Raw genomic sequence first — 17,438 nt, 5'->3', positions numbered from 1 at the left:
TACGTGAATTTCTCTATTAATTTGTCTAGTTCTGTAAAGAGTTTGCTGGCATTTTATTGTATTATTTGTATATAAATTTTGGGAGAATTGACATCTCTGTGATGTTGAGTCATTCTATCCAAGAATAAGGGGTATCTTTCCATTTGTTCATGTCTACTTTTGTACCTTTCAGGCACATTTAAAGGTGTTCCTCGTATAGATTTTGTACATTTCTTATTAAGTTTATTTCTAAGCATTTTATCTTCTTTATTACTATTATAAATGAAGATTTATCCATTATTATGTTTTTGACTCATTTTTGTACATATGAGCACAATTGGTTTCTCTGTGTTAATTTTATATACAGCTAATTGCTTAGTTATTTTATTGCTTGAGTTAATCTAAGCATTGATTCTCCCAGGTTTTCAAGGTATACTATTACGTCATCTGCAAATAGATATAGCTTTACTTTATGTTTTCTAATTCTTATGTCTCTAATTGATTTCTCTTGTCTAATTGCATTGGCTCATGCCTCCAGTATAATAAATAATAAATAGTAATGGAGATAATGGGCATTTTTGCTTTGTTCCTGATCTTAGCGCAAATGCCTCTAGTGATTCTTCATTGAATAGATGCTGGCTTTAGAGCTAAGGTTTATATATTTTATCATGTTAAGGAAGCATCCATCAACTTCTGTTTCCATAAATTTTTTAAATTAAAAGTGTTGAATTTTATCAAAAGCTTTTTCAGTGTCAATGGAGATTATCAGATGATTCTTCTTAGATCACTTAATATGGTGTATTTTACTATAACACTGAATGAACCTTGCATTCCAGAAATAAATCCCCGTTAGTCATGTTGAATTATTTTCTTAATATCATATTGTCTTAGTCTGTTTTGTGCTGCTATAACAGAATACCAGAGATTGGGTAATTTATAAAGAAAAATTTATTTATCACAGTTCTGGGAAGTCTGAGATTGAGGGGCTGGCATTGGCAGGGGCCTTCTTGCTGCCTCATCTCTTAGTGGAAGGCAGAAGGGCAAGAGAGGGTGAGAGAGAGAGAGAAAAGAGCACCAAACTCAGCCTTTTACAATGAAACCAGTCCCGAGATAATAGTATTAGTCTGTTCATCAGGGTAGAGTCCTCATAGCCTAATCCCCTCTCATTAGGGTCTACCTCCCAGCACTGTTGCTCTGGAGATTAAGTTTCCAACACAAGCTTGTTGGAGGATACATCGAAACCATAGCAGATGTTTGCTAATATTTATTTTAGTATTTTTGTACCAATATTTGTATGTGATATTTGTTTAAGTATCAATGTTATATTTGCTTCATAAAAATGATTTGGAAGTTTACCTTTATTTTTCATGCACTGAAAGAATTTATGTAGCACTGAAACTATTAATATCTGCTCTTTGAAGATTTGTGTCTCCTATGAAATCTTTAGGCCTGGTGCTTTTATTGTGGGAAAATTCCTTGATAATTTTCTTTATTTCTTCTACAAAAAGTGGTATGTTGAAGCTTTCTATCTTTAATGGGGTCATTTTGGTAAACTGTATTTTTTTAGGTAATTGTCAATTTCATTTACATTTTTGGATATGTTTACATAGGGATTTGCAAAGTAGTCTCATGAATTTTTAAATTTTCCACTTTTTAACAGTTATTATATTTTTCCATTGTAATTTCTTAGCTTTATATTTGGGTTTTCTCCCTTTTTCCTTGACTGAGTTAGTTTGTGGTTTTTCTATTTTGTTAATTTTTTCAAAGAACTAAGATTTTAACTCTGTAGGTTTATTGTCTTCCTGTTCTCTATTTCATTAATTTCTGATTTTGTCAACATTATTTCTGGCCTATACCTTATTTTGCTTTGCTTTGTCAAAGTTTTTTTTTTTTTTCTATCTTTATGAGTTGGGAATTTCATTTGTTTTTATTTTTATTGATCTAAGTGTTTATGGCCTAGTATTGCCTTAAATGTATCTCATATGTTATGTCTTACATTAATTAGTTTTTAAGTGAGGAAAACCTGGGAATCTCTCAGTACCATAGCTGACTGAACCAAAAGAATTAACTTTAGTTCTGAATGGGCTGTCCTATAAATCAATCCTTTTTCTCCTTTTATGACTTTTCTGATTCCACTGCAAAAGGCGCCAGATTTGGTAACATGTGTGGTACCTATGGAGATGATACATACCTGTTATCAGTTAGTCAATAAATAGTTACTGGGCCCTTCTATGGGCCAGTTACTGTGTTAGCCAGAGCTGGGGAAAAAACAGTGACCAAGACAAATATGCTGCTTGTCTTTTTGAGTGGCCAGTCTAGCCAGGAAGGCATATATTAAATCAATCATTTTTAATAATGTTACACACACGAGGGGAGAGATGAGAAGGAAAGCTGAGGGTGGCAGTTGCTCAGTGTGTCCCCATCCCTCACTTCCATATAATAATAGCTGATTCTTCTTGAGTGATTGTTATACCACTGGCGCCGTGCTAAATGATGTATATATATTAACTCATTTAAACCCTACAGTATTTTACAAAGCAGGAAACCGAGGCTGAGAAGGAAGTATCTGGGCCTTAATCACACAGCGAAGGGTAGTTAGAGTGGAGATTTAGCACCAGACTGTCTGTACTATACAGTCTACACCACACCATCATCTATTTCACATCATGAGCTTCCGAGTAAGATTTGTTTTTTGAACAAGGGGGTCCTAGGCTTAAAAAAAGTTTGGAATCTAGTGGCACAGAGGGGAGAATGCCAAGATCAGTACAGTAGGAGTGTTTGGGTTGCCACTGGCAGAATACAATGGAAACTAGCTCAGGCATAAAGGGGCATCTATTGTCTTACGGTGTCCAGAGAAGGGCAGAACAGCCAGAGGAGTAGCAGGCAGGGAAGGACCTGCAGAAGCCACACTGACGTCCAGAGGCCCCCTTCTGCCCAGGTCGCCTCCCTGCTTCTCTCTGCACATCCTCCTCCTCTCTCGTGGCAGTGTCTTCCCTCAAGATGGAGACCATGGAGAGTTTTACATCCTACCCCTGTGCCTGTTCTTGTCTCATCTTGAAAGACCCCAGGGAAAGACTGATAGGCCTGGCTAGAATCCAGTGCCCACCCCTGGGTCATTCGGCTGCAGCCAGCAGAGTGGTGGCCTGTAGGAACATGGTGCTTTCAAGGTAGCTGGGTGGCCCAGGGTGAAGATGGCACAATCACATAGTCAGAAGACGTGGGACAGGGACGCTAAAACCCCCTCCCTATTTTGGAGCATGCGCAGTGGAAATAATAGAAATGAAGCAGCCCCTTCCCTTAAGAATGTTCCAGATCAATGGGAGAGTTGCAGGCTGTAACCCCCCAAGTATATTATGTGCTGAGTTCCACGCTGCAGGTCTATACCGGGATGATGGGAGGGATGGGATTTAAGGAAGGTGTCCAGATAAGTAGTCCTGAAAAAGAGTTTAGACTGGGAGACGCAGGAATTCCCAGGCTGGGAAATGGGATAGAAGGACGCTCCTGGCCAAGAGAACAAAGTACATATAAGGAACAAAAAGCAGTTGAAGCTGACTGAGGAGGAAAGGCATGAGGGTGAGTCTCTGTGGCAGGTTTGTCAGGTTAAGGCGCTGAGACTTGATCCTTTAAGAAAGGGTCCCCAACTATGGCCCCCAGGCCGAATCCAGCCCTCCACCTGCTTTTGTGTGGCCCTTGAGCTAAAAATGCTTTTTACAAATGATCATTTGCAACCAATTTGATGCTAGGAGATACTAACTTTGAACTTCAACTAAGTAGGAACATGGTGCTCCCCCCCCCAAAATGAATCTATTCTTCTCATTAGTAGAACTATACGGGGGGGGGGGGGACTGCTCATAATTGTATCTTGAATTTAATCAATCAGAAAACTTGTGGAAATTTGTTCTCTCTTATTGTATAAGTCTTGTACCTACCTTGTAGCCTCGATTTTGTCTCTTGGACCACAAAGCCTACAATATTTACCATCTGGCCCTTTGCAGAAAAAGTTTTCCAAATCTTGCTCTAAGCAGCTGGGAGCTGTTGAGGGAATTTTAAACAGGGCACAAAAGGTCTATAGTTGTCCTTTGGATTTTTAAGAAAATCACTGTGAGGCAAATGTTGAGAATGGAATGGAGTAGACCAAGAATTGATGCAGAGGCCTCAGTTTCCTCATCTGTAAAATGGAGATAACAGAAACACCTGCCTTCATTCCTTCCCACAGTTGTTCCAGGGACCAGGTGAGGTGAGTGGAGTGAGGCTGCTCTCATGAGTGCCGGACAGTGCCCTAGCGCAGGCTGCCGTGAGCACCGTCCTCCCACCACGAGCACCACTGCACGAGGGAGGAGAAGGCAGAGCCAGGTGCCCAAGGTGGTGCCTGCCATGGGGAATCCTTGCTTTCCTTCCCCGCCCCCATATCTCCCCTGAAGAGGGCAGATGATGTCTGGAAAAACTCTTCCATTGGTTCAGCCCAGCCACTCAACTGCAGGCAGGGGAGGGACCCCAGATTGGTGAAAGGTGGCTAATGATAACAGAGGTACACAGAAACTTCAGCAGGGCTGAGCAGGGCCACACAGACCTTCATACTCTCTCCCCTGGCTCCCCTTGGGGCTGGCCTGGTGCTTGGGGCCAGGCTCATACATCATTCCTGATTTTCACAGCAACCCTGTGGATATAGCCCTGTTTTACAGAGAAGAGACCTGAGGCTCGTAGAATTAAGTCAACTGTATATGGGCAGGTTACTCTTAAGAAGGCCCAGCTCTTTCCTTTATGCTACTGGTTCACCAAGTGTGGGTCTTGAGCCCCCTGCATCAAGGTTGCCTTCCTAATGGGAGTCTCTGCAGCAGGGCCAGGGGCCCAGGGATGTGCATGTTGGCCCACTTCCTTGGGGGAGGCTGAAAACCGCTGCTCTAGGCCATGCTGCCACCTGAGGGCTGAAAATCAGTTCAGCTTCAAGAAACTGTCAGATTGCATCACTCCTAAAACCTGTAGTGGAAGTTGCTGACCTTGTTTTCCCTTAGTTTGGCCTCATTAACCATCAGTCCTGAAAACAATGGCTTTGATATTGTAAAGATATCTGGCCATTTGCCAGATGCAGAGAGAAAAGGTGAGAGTGTGTATTCACGAAGAGCTGTTCTCCACATGTACCCATCCGAGGACAGGGCTGGCCACTCTGGGAACACCAGGGCATAGACGAGGACTTTAAACATGTTTTTCACATCTGCTGCTGACTGGAGTTTGTCAAATGCCATATTTAGCACTGGGCTCTGTGAAGCCAGCAGCTTTCTAAAGCTAAACACTGGCCGAGTGTTTCTCTTGTTTTTATCACGACAGCTGCATCCCCTAAGTTTGCAACTCAGTAGCGGGAACTGGCTGAATAGTGGCTTTCCAGATGTACCCTCCTGTGCTGAAAGGGCCAGGCATGGTCCTGTGGGCATGAAAAACGAAAAACAGGAAGGCATGGGAAACAAAGCAGACAGCGGGATTAAATTACTGGAAAGGAAACCGTATTATATTATTGATCTGTCTTTTAAAGGCTTCTGCCTGCTGGGGAAAATCGGAGAAGTCTGTTGGCTCCAGATGGAAATTTCCACAGCAAAAGTTCACATACTTTTGCAACATAGAAACCTGGTTTGATTCTAGGATGGGCATCATTGCCAACATTTTCCTCCGGGTAAAAACGCTGTGAAAAGAATTCCTGAAGTCTGTTTCATAGGTCAGTAACAGCTCGGGAGTATGCTGGGCCCAAGGACAGTATGAGGTCAGGTTTGGGTCCTTTCTTAATCCGGCCTCCATATTAGGTACTATCATTAGCAGGGTTCGTTCCACTGTCTCACTGGTTTATGGCTGTGAGCATTAAACATTTCCATAAAAGAATAACAGAATTTTATGTAACCCCCTTTCTCTAAAAAATTCAAAGCCTGCTACAATGAATCTTTCGAAGAAAGGAGATGGAACATGGTTTTTATTCATTGGTCATACGCAAGAAAGCCAACACTAGAAAGGTATTCTGTGGTCACGGGTCAAGATGGAGACTGCAGACTGGCCATCAGGTTCCTGCTGTGTTCCAGCCATTCCTCCAACTGGCCAAACACATGGGGCCTTCTTAGAGACAGCCATATTTTATGCCATATTTTATATACTATTCGTATCCTATAGTTCCGTCAATGGCCTGCTTCATCTTACTTTTCCTTTGGCATATCTGGTGTTTTCCTTGTTGCCCCGAATACAGCAAAAAGTCCAGAGCTAAGTTGGAGTCCCCACAGAGCCACCATGTCAGTGCACGTTGTTTTCACATGTAGAGCATCATTCATCCATGATCCTGATTTTTCTAATCGTCTTTGACTAACCCAGTGTTGGGCTTTAGCAGTCCACCTTTTTTACAGAGAGGAAGGTCATGATGACATTAATTTTGTATAAAAAGTTTTGTTCTTGGGTTGAAAAGTGTGCTTAAAGACTCTTCAAGGACTCATGACTTGAAGATATTCGTAAATTTGTTGATGTAACACGAGAATGAGAGCTGATAATTAAAGGGGTCAAGGTCATTCATTCTTAAACTTCTTGGGGAGAAATGTGGAGCCTCCCTCGCATGCTATAGGCTGGGTGGAAATGAGAATTCCAGGTCCATGGCCACAGGCTGTCCTGGGGTCACTAGCTACAGGGAAGAGGTACTCTCCTGAGGTCAGGCCCCCAACTACAGCACCCAGCACAGCGCCCCTCTGCATGTACACAGACTGCCCACAGGCAAGGCTACATTTGCCGTGGAAATGCTCCTCAAATATCAGAACACAGTAAGAACTGTGGCTTGGTGAGTACACAATGCCTTGGAAGTTCCTCAGTTGGCCTCAAGGTCTAGAGGGGAGCAGAACTGTGTGTCTGGATAGACTGTCCCACCTGAGGCTATGGAGGGATTTCTCAGAGCCTCGCTGGATGCGGGATAACAGTGGGTTTATGGGTGGATTGCCAGGGGTGGAGGAAAAGGCAGAGTCTCCTACCATATAAATTCAGTGTAACCTTAAAGAAGTTGAAAGAGCAATGGTCAGGAATGGTTGGTGTGGATTCCACAGACTTAGGAAGGACTGAGCGAGATCACTGAGCTCCATGTCAACAGGAAAATATGCCGAGAAAAGGCAGCTCGGAAGGTTCAGCCTTTAGAGAGTCCTCATCCCTTGCTCTGGCTGGCTCAGAATTAGGCACATCCAACCTTTCTACAAAAAGCTGGCTATCTGCTTGAAAAAGAAGCCTCCGTTTCTGTGTGGGCACACAGCAGAATTTCTCTCCATAGCAAGTCCTGCTCATACATTTGTTTTCTAAATATTTGTGTTGCAGTTGTCCTGGAGAAACACGATGGTAGCTTGCTCCAAGTCAGTGGCCAGGGGATGGAGCAAAGTCATGGGGCAGTCGAGGGATGTCGATAAGGACATAGAGCCCATGGCACTTGGCAACCTGGAGGTGAGGAGTGAGGCAGACGGCAAGGACAACGTCCATGCTCCCAGGGCTGGCACCCAGGAGATACTCAGGGAGAGCTTTCTGCAAGGGTCAGCTCTGCGCAGCTATGTGGGTGGCAGTGCCTGAGCCTTCCTTCCTTTCTCCCTCATCTTCCATTTCCCTGCAAAGCCTGGGGTCCCTTCCCACCTGACCTGTGTTTCCCTCATGGGACGCTCCCTAGCCACCTACTGGTGCATCAGTCCTCAGGATTAGTGGCCCTCCATATAAGGGAGCTGCAGGGGTGTAAGAGAAAGAGAGAGACAGAAAAACAGAGAAAGAGAGGGAGACAGAAGGAGGGGAGGATGCAGGGGTGTGTTCCCTCACACTCTTGGAATTCCTTCTCCCTGGGAGCCCACCGTCACCATCTCCTCTCCTGCCCCATGTTCATCTCCTGGCTGACTCCCTGTCCCTCAGGTCTCAACTCCAGTGTCACCTCCTCACAAAGCCCTTTGCTGGCCCAAGTACCCTCAACCATCACCGACACCCCCCCCCGGCCTGTATTTTTTTCATAACCCCATCTTTTTTATAGCTCTTAATCCTAAATTATTGTGACGTGTTTATTTACACATTTTTAAATGTCTGCATCCCCCACCACGTTGGAAGCCCACTGACAGCGAGGCCCAAATCTGCTCATTCTCTGCTCTGTCACTGACGCGGGCACGGGGTTGGCACACTGCAGGTGCTCGGCAAATGTGCTGCAGGAGGGAGCCGGTGTGGAGGAAGACAAGGGTCCGCTGAGGACAAGGCTGGTTTCTGACTGGCTCGAGAAAACCACCCACCGCCCCTGACTGTTTTTACAGGGGAGGGTTGTCTGATGAATTGTGTTTTGGTTTATACTTTCAATTTCCCCGAGTTAGTCATTTGTGCCTGCCTTTAATGATTGGTAAATGAAAGCATATTAGTATTTCTTTAAACACTTGCACGTATTAAGGTTGCTGAAGTCTTCTTTTCTCTTTATTGGCCTTGGGAATTGACATGGATACAGAAGCACAATTCATGAGTTTCTGGGTAATTTCTCTCCCGTGGACGTAATCTGGTCTCAAGTAATATGTGTATGGAAGAGCCGTGATTTCAGATCCTCGGCATTAGAGCAGTTTTTAAAAACTTAGCTTACTCTGGCTTTGTTTTTCATTTCACGTAAAGACAAAATACAAGTAATAGCATGACAAGCTTGGCTTGGATCCTTACCAGGCATGAAAAAGCATGTCTTTCCCAATTTTCTATTATGGAGTCATGTAGTCTTGCAACTTAGATGACTCTTTAGTTGCAGTCCTTGCTGCACTGCCTCTGTTCATAAGTAGGACGTGTTCCATCAGCACTTTCACTGTCTGCAACTCCCCAAGAGAAATTATGATGCGATTCCAGGACCTTAGGCTGGAGGTCAAGGGAGGAAGGGAGACACCATCGATCTACTTCTGCAGGGTGCTGCTGTGAAAATGGCCCTGAGCAATGACTACACGTTGTCAGAGATCCAACCCCCACCCCAAACAGAAAATGTGCTTCCTTGTGAGTGTGGGTATCTAACTACAGTGGTTTTTTCAAGCCAGAGTGTACCAAGTCAGCTCACCCCCACACCACTGCTGCAACTGAGCCACCCTTGTTCACAAAGGGAGGGGTATTAGCTCCAGGGCATAGAGATTGGCCATAGCTAGGAAGACAGCAAAACTGATGGCCTCTATCCCAGCTTCCTTGGCTCCTTAGAAACCCAGCTTTCAGACCTCAGATTCATATCAAAAATAATTTTTAAAGTTTGCATCAGATGCCTAAGATAATCTCTTAACTACCCTAGCTTTATGGATGACTCCTAAGAGAAAGCAGCAAGTAGTGAACAGCATCCTTCCTATCCTCGAGCTTGCCTGGATTATGATTTTGAAGGTTTTTCACACCGTACTCACAGTGGAACTTCCTTACATTTTAGTAACTGATGAATCAGGGGAGCCCCATGGTCCAACCATGTCTTAAGGCTCCATATAAAAATTTCCTCAGCTCATCTGTTTGTTCACCTATATAATCATTAGTTCATTTTGTAAATATTGCATCTGCTTGTGTGCCAGGGACTGTGCAAGGCCCTGGAACACAAAGATGAGCAAGACAAACATGCCTCCCCCCCCCCTCCCCCCCCCCCCCCCGCCGTGTGGGGACAGCCTGCAGGCTAGTATAAAAGGGGGCATTCCCTTTTGTCTTTCTGCAAGGGAAGGAAAAGCTCCCTGTTTGCTATTTAAGGAATAATAGAAAAACACAACTGACTTCTCACAACCCTTGCTTATAAAATCAAAGAGAATAACAGCCATGTAATGGCTCCCTAAAATTCGCCTAGATACTAAGAATTTCAGTTTATTGTTCACTTTAAAGAAAAGTAAGAAATACTCTTTAGTGGCTGATTTCAAAGAAGAGTGCCCATGGCCTCTTGGAAGAATCTGGAGAGCACATAATACCTTTATTTATGGTGGAGAATGTTCTAATGTCAAGGTTTGGCGAGTTCTTTACTTAGCTCAGCGAGATGTTTATGAAGCCTGGTTCCCAGTAGGTTCAATTAACATTTATTGACTTCATCTCTGTCAATACCTATGTTTTTAACAAAAGAATTGAAACACCTTCTTCACACAAAAATGCTTAGGTGAATTTAGCTAAGAGCAGCAGAACATTAGAAAATTCAATTTATGTTTCTTAGATAAATACACAGCTATAGAAAACATTTTCTAATAGAATTCTGTAATGGATTATTTTTGCTACTTAAAAAAGTATCTTTTGAAGAGCAGTTCAGTTGATGGATGAACCATTTTCTCCTGCCTTGATGCCTGCTCTTGCCTCCTTGGGCACTAGAATCCTAAAGGAGTTACGGAGGGGCTGAGGATCTGTTTCTGTCTCCTAGTTTACACCCCTTTGCATCACTTCTCACTTCTGCTGGAATTTTAGGCAGATTTCCTTAGTAAGGATAAGTAGTCTTAGGGGAAAATATCTATTAATACCAGAAAGAGAAGGGTCTTAAATGGGGTCTAGGGTAGCATGGGGTTGGGACTCACCTCTCTAGGGCTTAATTTTTTTTTTTTTTAAGAGACAGGGTCTCATTCTGTTGCCCAGGTAGAGTGCAATGGCATGATCACAGCTCACTGCAGCCTCAAACTTCTGGGCCCAAGCGATCCTCCTGCCTCAGCCTCCTGAGTAGCTAGCTATGGTGTGCCCCACCATGCCCAGATAATTTTTTTATTTTTTGTACTATGTTCCTCAGGCTGGTCTCAAGGTCCTGGCCTCAAGCCATCCTCCTACCTCAGCCTCCTAAAGTGCTGGGATCACAGGTGTGAGCCACCACGCCCAGCCCAGGCTTGATCATTGAAAAGGATCATTGACCCAACCATGATCCTCTCTCCTAACTCCATTCTCTCTACTAACCTAATACCCCCAGTGAAAATGATCAGCACACAAGGTCTGGAAGAAATGAGGGTGGTTAGCAGAACCACTAAGAATTTGTATTAACGTTACCAATTGCCTTCTCATTCTTCCTGGGAATTCTTGCATATTCCACGAATTGATATCTCTTTCTCTGGGGAATGAGGGGCCAGGGAGAAGAAGCTTCAATCACCAAAGGGGTGGGATAGAAATTCCTCCTCAGCCTTAGATTTGAAAGGCCATCTGTTAAGACAGAGTGAAATGAGACCTCAGACTGTCTCCACTAATTGTTATCATGTCAGTAAAATCCTAATGCCACAGTGAATGAATTAACACCAAGCCATGTCGACATCAGTTCCTCTCAAAATGAGCTGCATCGGAGGCACTCATAAATATGTAAACAGGGAAGTTTGGGTGGCTTTAAAATTAGCCCTGATCTTTTACAGTGACTGTATGTATTTCTGGGCATGGAGGAGAAAATTAAGTCTGTTCTGGCAAGAAGCGTTAGAGAGAGAGCTTCTCACTTGCTGGCAGGGAGTGAAGGGAAGAGGTTGCCTCCTCTCTTGCTCACTGTCCCTCTCTGAGCACCTCTGCCTCTGCCAGGCCCTGTGTGGAGTGAGCCTGGCCTCATTACTGGGGAGATGTACCCTGGCTTCCAAGAGCTATAACCCAAGCAGCGTGCTGGAAGGGTTTCCATCAAGTATCATGGGTGTCGAAAACTCGTCCCCAGCCCCTCCCCTCAAAGCAACAGAGCTTTCTCAAAGTTCCTAAATTTCCAGGGTCACCACCATCTATCTGTGGGTTAAAGCAAGGCTGTCTCAACCCTGTGGAATGAGCAGCTCATTCCCTCAGCCAGGCCAAGACCCCAGTACAGATTTAGAAAGGCAGGGGCTTGTTGGGTGGAGGGGCTGGGATCCTTGCCTTTGCAGAATTTGAATTTTGTACTAAATAAAGTAATAGAGTTTACAACTTCTTCGTGCTAGATAATTCAACTAAGAAATAGTGAATATTGAAAAAATCCTGTCAGTCTTGTCTATTTCCTTCCTCCAAAAGACAGTCACATTCTCAGATTCCAGAACTACATTCTCAATTCCTCAGATTGAAACATTTCATACAGTTTTGATATTTTCCACAGCATAGAAAGACAAAGCCCTTTGGCTGCTTGCATTTTAATTTTTTTGAAGACCTAAAAATGGCTGGCAGATCAAAATGAATAAACAGTCTTCAATACTAAGTCCCCAAACTCTCAAACTTTGACTCAAGCTGTTACCATGCAGGAAAATTAATTCAATCTTTTAAAAATATATTATGAAATATTTAAGATATGCAAAAAAGTATGGATAATATAGCAAACTTTGAACTCACTATTCAATGTAAGAATAAAACATGACAGGTATAGTTGGAGTCCCCAGATAACTGCTATCCTGAATTGCTTATCGTTCCCATGCTCTTCTTATTTTACTACGGTTTTGTTTCGCATGTTTTAAGACTTCATATATATACTATATGCATTCATCTGCAAGTTTCTTTTTCTCCTTGACTGTATAATCATGAGATTCATCTGTGTGGGTACATAAACACACATACACATATCAAACATTTGTGTGATATCACATACATATACCTACATATGTATCACAATTTATATATCCTTTACTAAATGTTGCTAAATTGTTCTACAAAGGATTTATACCAATTTTAACACTCACCATCAATATATAAGAGTTCTTGTTGCATTGCATATTTGACAAAAGTAGGTATCATCAGAGTATAAGTTTTGCAATCTGACAGGTAAAGTGGGACCTACCTCATTAAAGTTTTAGTTTGCAATTCTGGTTATTAGTGAGATTAAGCAAGTTTATTGGTCAGTTTTCAACTCTTTGAATAATATGTTTATATCTTTTGATCATTTTTCCATTGAGAGGTTATTTGGTTTTATTTTTTTCTCATTATCTTATAGGAGTTCTTTATGTATACTGAATGTTAAACCTTTCTCTGCTCAGCATTGCAAATATCTTTCTATAGTCTGGTTTGTCTTTGTACTCTGCTTATGGTGAATTTTGGTGCACAGATGTTTTGAGTTTTCATATAGTTACATTTTATCAGTCTTTTATTTTTGCTTTGTCCAGATCTTGTCTAAGAAATGCTTCCCTACCTCAAGATCATAAAGATATTCTCCAATATTTTCATCTAAAACCTCCAAGTTTTTCATTTCACATTTAGTTCTTCAAATCTTGCTGGGATTAATTTTGGTATGGGGTTTAGTATGGGGTAGCAATCTGTTTTCATCCATTTGGAAAACCAGTGGTCTCTGTCCCCAGGGACAATTTATTGACCAGCCACTCTTCTGACCAGTCCTGCAAGGCCAGTTGTCATCTGTCAAGTCTTGGGCTCTCTGCCCTGTTCCCCCGGGTGAAAACCACACTACCTAAATTACTATAGTTTTATAAAAGGTCTTGGCATCCAGTAAAGCAAGTTCCTCCACCTCATTCTTCCTCAAAATTATTTTGTCGATTTTTGGCACAACTTTATTCTTTATCCTCTCCTTGAGTTTGCCCTGGCCTAGCACAAGCAAATGGCAAGACTTGAAATAAAAAGGGAGAAATCAAGCCAAAGTCAGCTCTGGATAATCCATAAGCTCAATTTTTATCTCCTAATAACTAAGAAATTGCCGTGTACTAATGAGTACGGAAAGCCCATATAAAAATAAAGCATTTATTTATAAAAAAACAAAGCTATTTTTTTAAAAAAACTTTTTGGGGATGAAGCAAAGGCCATTTAAAAATAGAAACTAGAGACTATCCTCTGGGCAGTACCAAGGTTCTTGCCTTTACTTTTAAAAATACTGCTTTTAAATATATTTTTGCATACAGATGGCCACAGAGAGTTTTATGCATACAGAGAGTTTTATGAAATAGCGCTAAAACTGTGCATTTATTTTCTGGATCCCTCAGAACATCCAAAGCAAAGGTCAGACGGTCCCTGGGAGAAACCCCAAGAATTCATGAATTCTGTCACAACATGGGTTAAAGAGTGAAGTGTGTTTTCTCTCATTCAAGGAAGACTTTATTTTCATGCAAAATGTTCCCAGTGACATTTCCATGACCTCATGATCACTACTCGGTGTTCCGCAGTGTCTTCAGATTCAGACCCTCTTATACGGAGCACAGGACAAGAGGACTCTGGCCACACAGCAGACCGTGGACTTCCTGTCCAAGTGAGTTGGCTTTCCCTCACACCTCCTCTTAGCATCTCGTTCCTTTTCCATTCAGAATCTCAGAGGAAGCTGGTTCTAGAAGGTTCTGTGGAACCTTCCATGGGAAGTTTTACAAACTGACTTCCCATAACTTGCAGTTAAATGTAAGACCAGTTCCTTTGAAAGCCCATATATTTGTAAATATCCTCCTTGCCCAGATATTACAGAGGAATTTGCTCTTGAATAGTGTCAGAAACACAGGCTGGATTTCGTCCTCCCACAGACCAGACCCCACTGCAGGTGAAGGCACGTGCGGGACTCGGAGGGCCCAGAGCACGGGCTTGGCCTGCTGTCCTGCCAGGACTGGCGCTGGAGAGGCCACTGCCTGCACCTGAAGGCAGTCCCCACATCTCCCTCAGCCCCTGCTGTGGGGGCTGCCCCCTCACAGAGCCTGGGTCTGCCAAGAGCCCCGGGGCTGACTGCCAAGCCCATGCTTAGGGCCGCGGGCAGCAGCCTGGAGAGGAGACCAGCCAGCGGGGGCACCGTGCCCTTTTAAGGAAGGGAAGGGGAGCCAACCAGGAGTCCTCCAGCCCAACCTTGACAGTCCTCACTGCTCATGTCCTGTTCCCCGAGCCAGCTCAGGGTTCACTGCCTCAGCTCCATGAGGATGATCACAAGGAATTGAAAGATGGGAGAACATTTTGGGTTTTATGCTCTGGTGCCATGATTCTCCTCTCACTCACATCCCCTCCTGAGGCTTCTCATGAAATGTGTTTCAGCAACTGTGGAAACCGTGTGGAGGGCTGGGGGGCGCTGCACTCACTCCACCCTCTGCTTGTTTGCAGGGCCCCTGAGGTCGCCATGAAGCCAGGGCAGGCTGAAAAAGCCAAAGTGGCCTTCTGTACCAGCGTCCCTCGGCACACCATGCTGGGGAAAGCCAGGCCCAACGCAGCAGACTGAGACGCCCCTCGCCCCAAAGCAAGCCTTGGGCAGGACTGGGCACTGCCATTTAGGGTGCTGTACAAATCTTTCTCCAACTACAAGATGGAATTCCACAGTCAGGGTACAGATTTTCAAGGCCAACCATTTGCTCCAACATGCAAGTGACACCATAAACCTTTCATGGGCCACATTTTGACAGTGGACGCCCTTCAGGGTGATCTGGCACTTCTATAAAGCATTTTTATTTTTATCACCTAAGTAGTTCTTCTTGCCAACAAGAATTTTTACCCATCAGCACTACCATGGCTGAAAGACTTCTTTTCAAAAGTTGTGCAGGAAAGTAGAGTTGGCATTTGATTGTATACATAGTTCCTTGCATAGGTCTGGAGTCAGGTTTAGAACAGTAAAATTCTGGGAAAAGCCCTTTCTTACAGAAACCTAATAAGAATTGAGAATAAAATGAGAATGAGATGCTAATAAAGGGAAACTTGGAAGTGCTGGTGCCAGTATGTGTTCTTAAAATGAAGCCTGCCTCAGAGATCCTCAGAAACGGCTTCCTTCATTTCTGCGCTCGGTCACTCTGAATTTTTTCTTGGGCGCTTAGCATATACCAGGCATGTGCTAAGAACTGGGGACATGGGGTTGCCATCCAGCATGGCACTAGGTATTGAACGAAGGCTGGTGGGATCGGTGGGTGGCAGTGGTAGCACCTGCGAACAAAAAGAGCCGAGTAGGATGGGGCAGGTGGCCAGTGCTCCCGGCTTGGCCCAGGGGCCAGGCGAGGCAGGTGTAGGGGAGTGAGAAGAAAAGCAGGCAGGAGTCGGGCTTCCCAAAACAGGAGGCTCCATGGGTGATGCTGACTCCCAACTGCTTTGCATTCTTCCTGTGGCCTCCGCTCCAAGGTAGGACTAACACAGCCACTGCCCTAGAGCTGCTTCTTGAGTGGTCACAGACCTGGTGTCATGTCCACAGTGGTCTTCAGCCTCCTGGCAGGGAGGCCATAGTTGTGTGACAATAGCAAAGTCAAGCAGGAAGCTGTGGGCAACTTTCTCCACGCCGTCAATGAGGAGATCCAGTGCTGGAACGAGGTGGAGCACCTGGCGGGAGGCGGGTGGGGGGAGGGCAGGGTGCAGGTGTGGGCAGGGCCGTCCTCTTCCCTACATCCCATGCACCCTGGTCAGTGAGGCTGCAGGCTGGTGCTAAGAGGGCCCCTCCCCTCCGGCCCGCAGTGGGAAACCTAAATCACTTTGGGTCTATTTGTGCAGGGTACCAACCCAAAAATGGGAGAAATAAAAAGAGCCATGATAGGGTGGGGAGAGGCAGGGTCTTTTGTCTTCCTGAGGAGCATGACAGCTGAGGCCATCCCTGCTAGTACCCACGAGTCCCAGACCCAGGCCCATGGGAGGATGGTAAAGTGCAAAGAAGGTGTGAGATGTGGTCATTACTCACTGAGTGTCTTAGGTTGTTGAAGATATAGGTGGTATCTGCTATGGACTGAATGTTTGTGTCCCCCTCCCCTGCTTCATGTGGAAGCCCTAATCCGCAAAGTGATGGTGTTAGGAGGCAAAACCCTGATTACTGCCTTTATAAGACAGACAACGAGAGCATCTCTCTCCACCATGCGAGGACACAGCGAGAAGGCAGCTGTCTGCACGCCAGGTAGAGAGCCCTCACCAGGAAGACTGTCGGCACTTTGAGACTTCCCAGCCTCCCAAACTGTGAGAAGTGTTTGTTGTTTAACCCACCTGGGCTATTGTTTTGTGTCACAGCAGCCTAAACTAAGATTCTATAGTGGGTTTTTTAAAGAAATGTGAATTCTGATCTGTTACCTCTTCCTTTCTGTATTACTTGGAGGACTATCTTGGAATCATAGAAACTAAAATACATTTTTAAAATTTAGTCCCCGTACTCCCACCCCAGGAAAGAGTGAATTTAAGAATGTTCCACCAAATGTCTCCCATCTATTAAATCTGTTAATAAGAGAGGAAAACTGCAGCTATTCATGTTTTTGTATTTTCTGGTAAAAGGCTAAAAGAGTATAAATAGGTAACGATATCTCACTACTCCTTTGTCTCAACCCACCTTAATTTTTTCAGGCACCTAAGAAATGGCTGTGATTAACTAACCTTCCAATTAGCACTTACACAGTAACCAACTGTCCTGTTACGTGCCCAGAACAGTCCTGGTTTTAGCACTCAAAGTCCCATATCCCAGGAAACCGTCATCTCAGGCAAAATGGGATGGCTGGTCATGTCCTACTGGCACTGGTCCCCCAGGCTGCGAGGACATTTTTACCACAAACTGTTCAGTGTGTGTTTGAATGCAAGCCGATTGGTTTATGCTCTGCCATGCTTTCTAGCTCTGTGCTGACATCAAGTTCTGATTCAAGTGAGGAATTAGGGGACTAGAACTGTTCATATATATTCTCCCCAGTAATTCTTTGCTACCCTCAAAA

General features: G+C 44.1%; 1 protein-coding gene across 2 annotated transcripts in view; it reads left to right on the top strand.

Moving 5' to 3' along the window:
- TTC23 (tetratricopeptide repeat domain 23) overlaps positions 1–15,928 on the top strand; it is a 73,812-nt gene extending 57,884 nt beyond the window's left edge. For both annotated transcript variants that reach the window (XM_045560829.1, XM_045560830.1), the window contains 2 exons: positions 13,980–14,062; positions 14,887–15,928. In XM_045560829.1, coding sequence (XP_045416785.1) covers positions 13,980–14,062; positions 14,887–15,001 — 198 coding nt within the window. In that variant the 3' untranslated portion in view covers positions 15,002–15,928. The remainder of the gene's footprint in view (positions 1–13,979; positions 14,063–14,886) is intronic.
- Positions 15,929–17,438: the final 1,510 nt, after the last annotated feature.

This window comes from Lemur catta, chromosome 9 (assembly GCF_020740605.2).
Source record: "Lemur catta isolate mLemCat1 chromosome 9, mLemCat1.pri, whole genome shotgun sequence".
In the NCBI taxonomy this organism is placed as follows: Eukaryota; Metazoa; Chordata; class Mammalia; order Primates; family Lemuridae; genus Lemur; species Lemur catta.
Note: the sequence above shows the minus strand (reverse complement) of the source record. Positions and strands in the feature narration are given on the sequence as shown.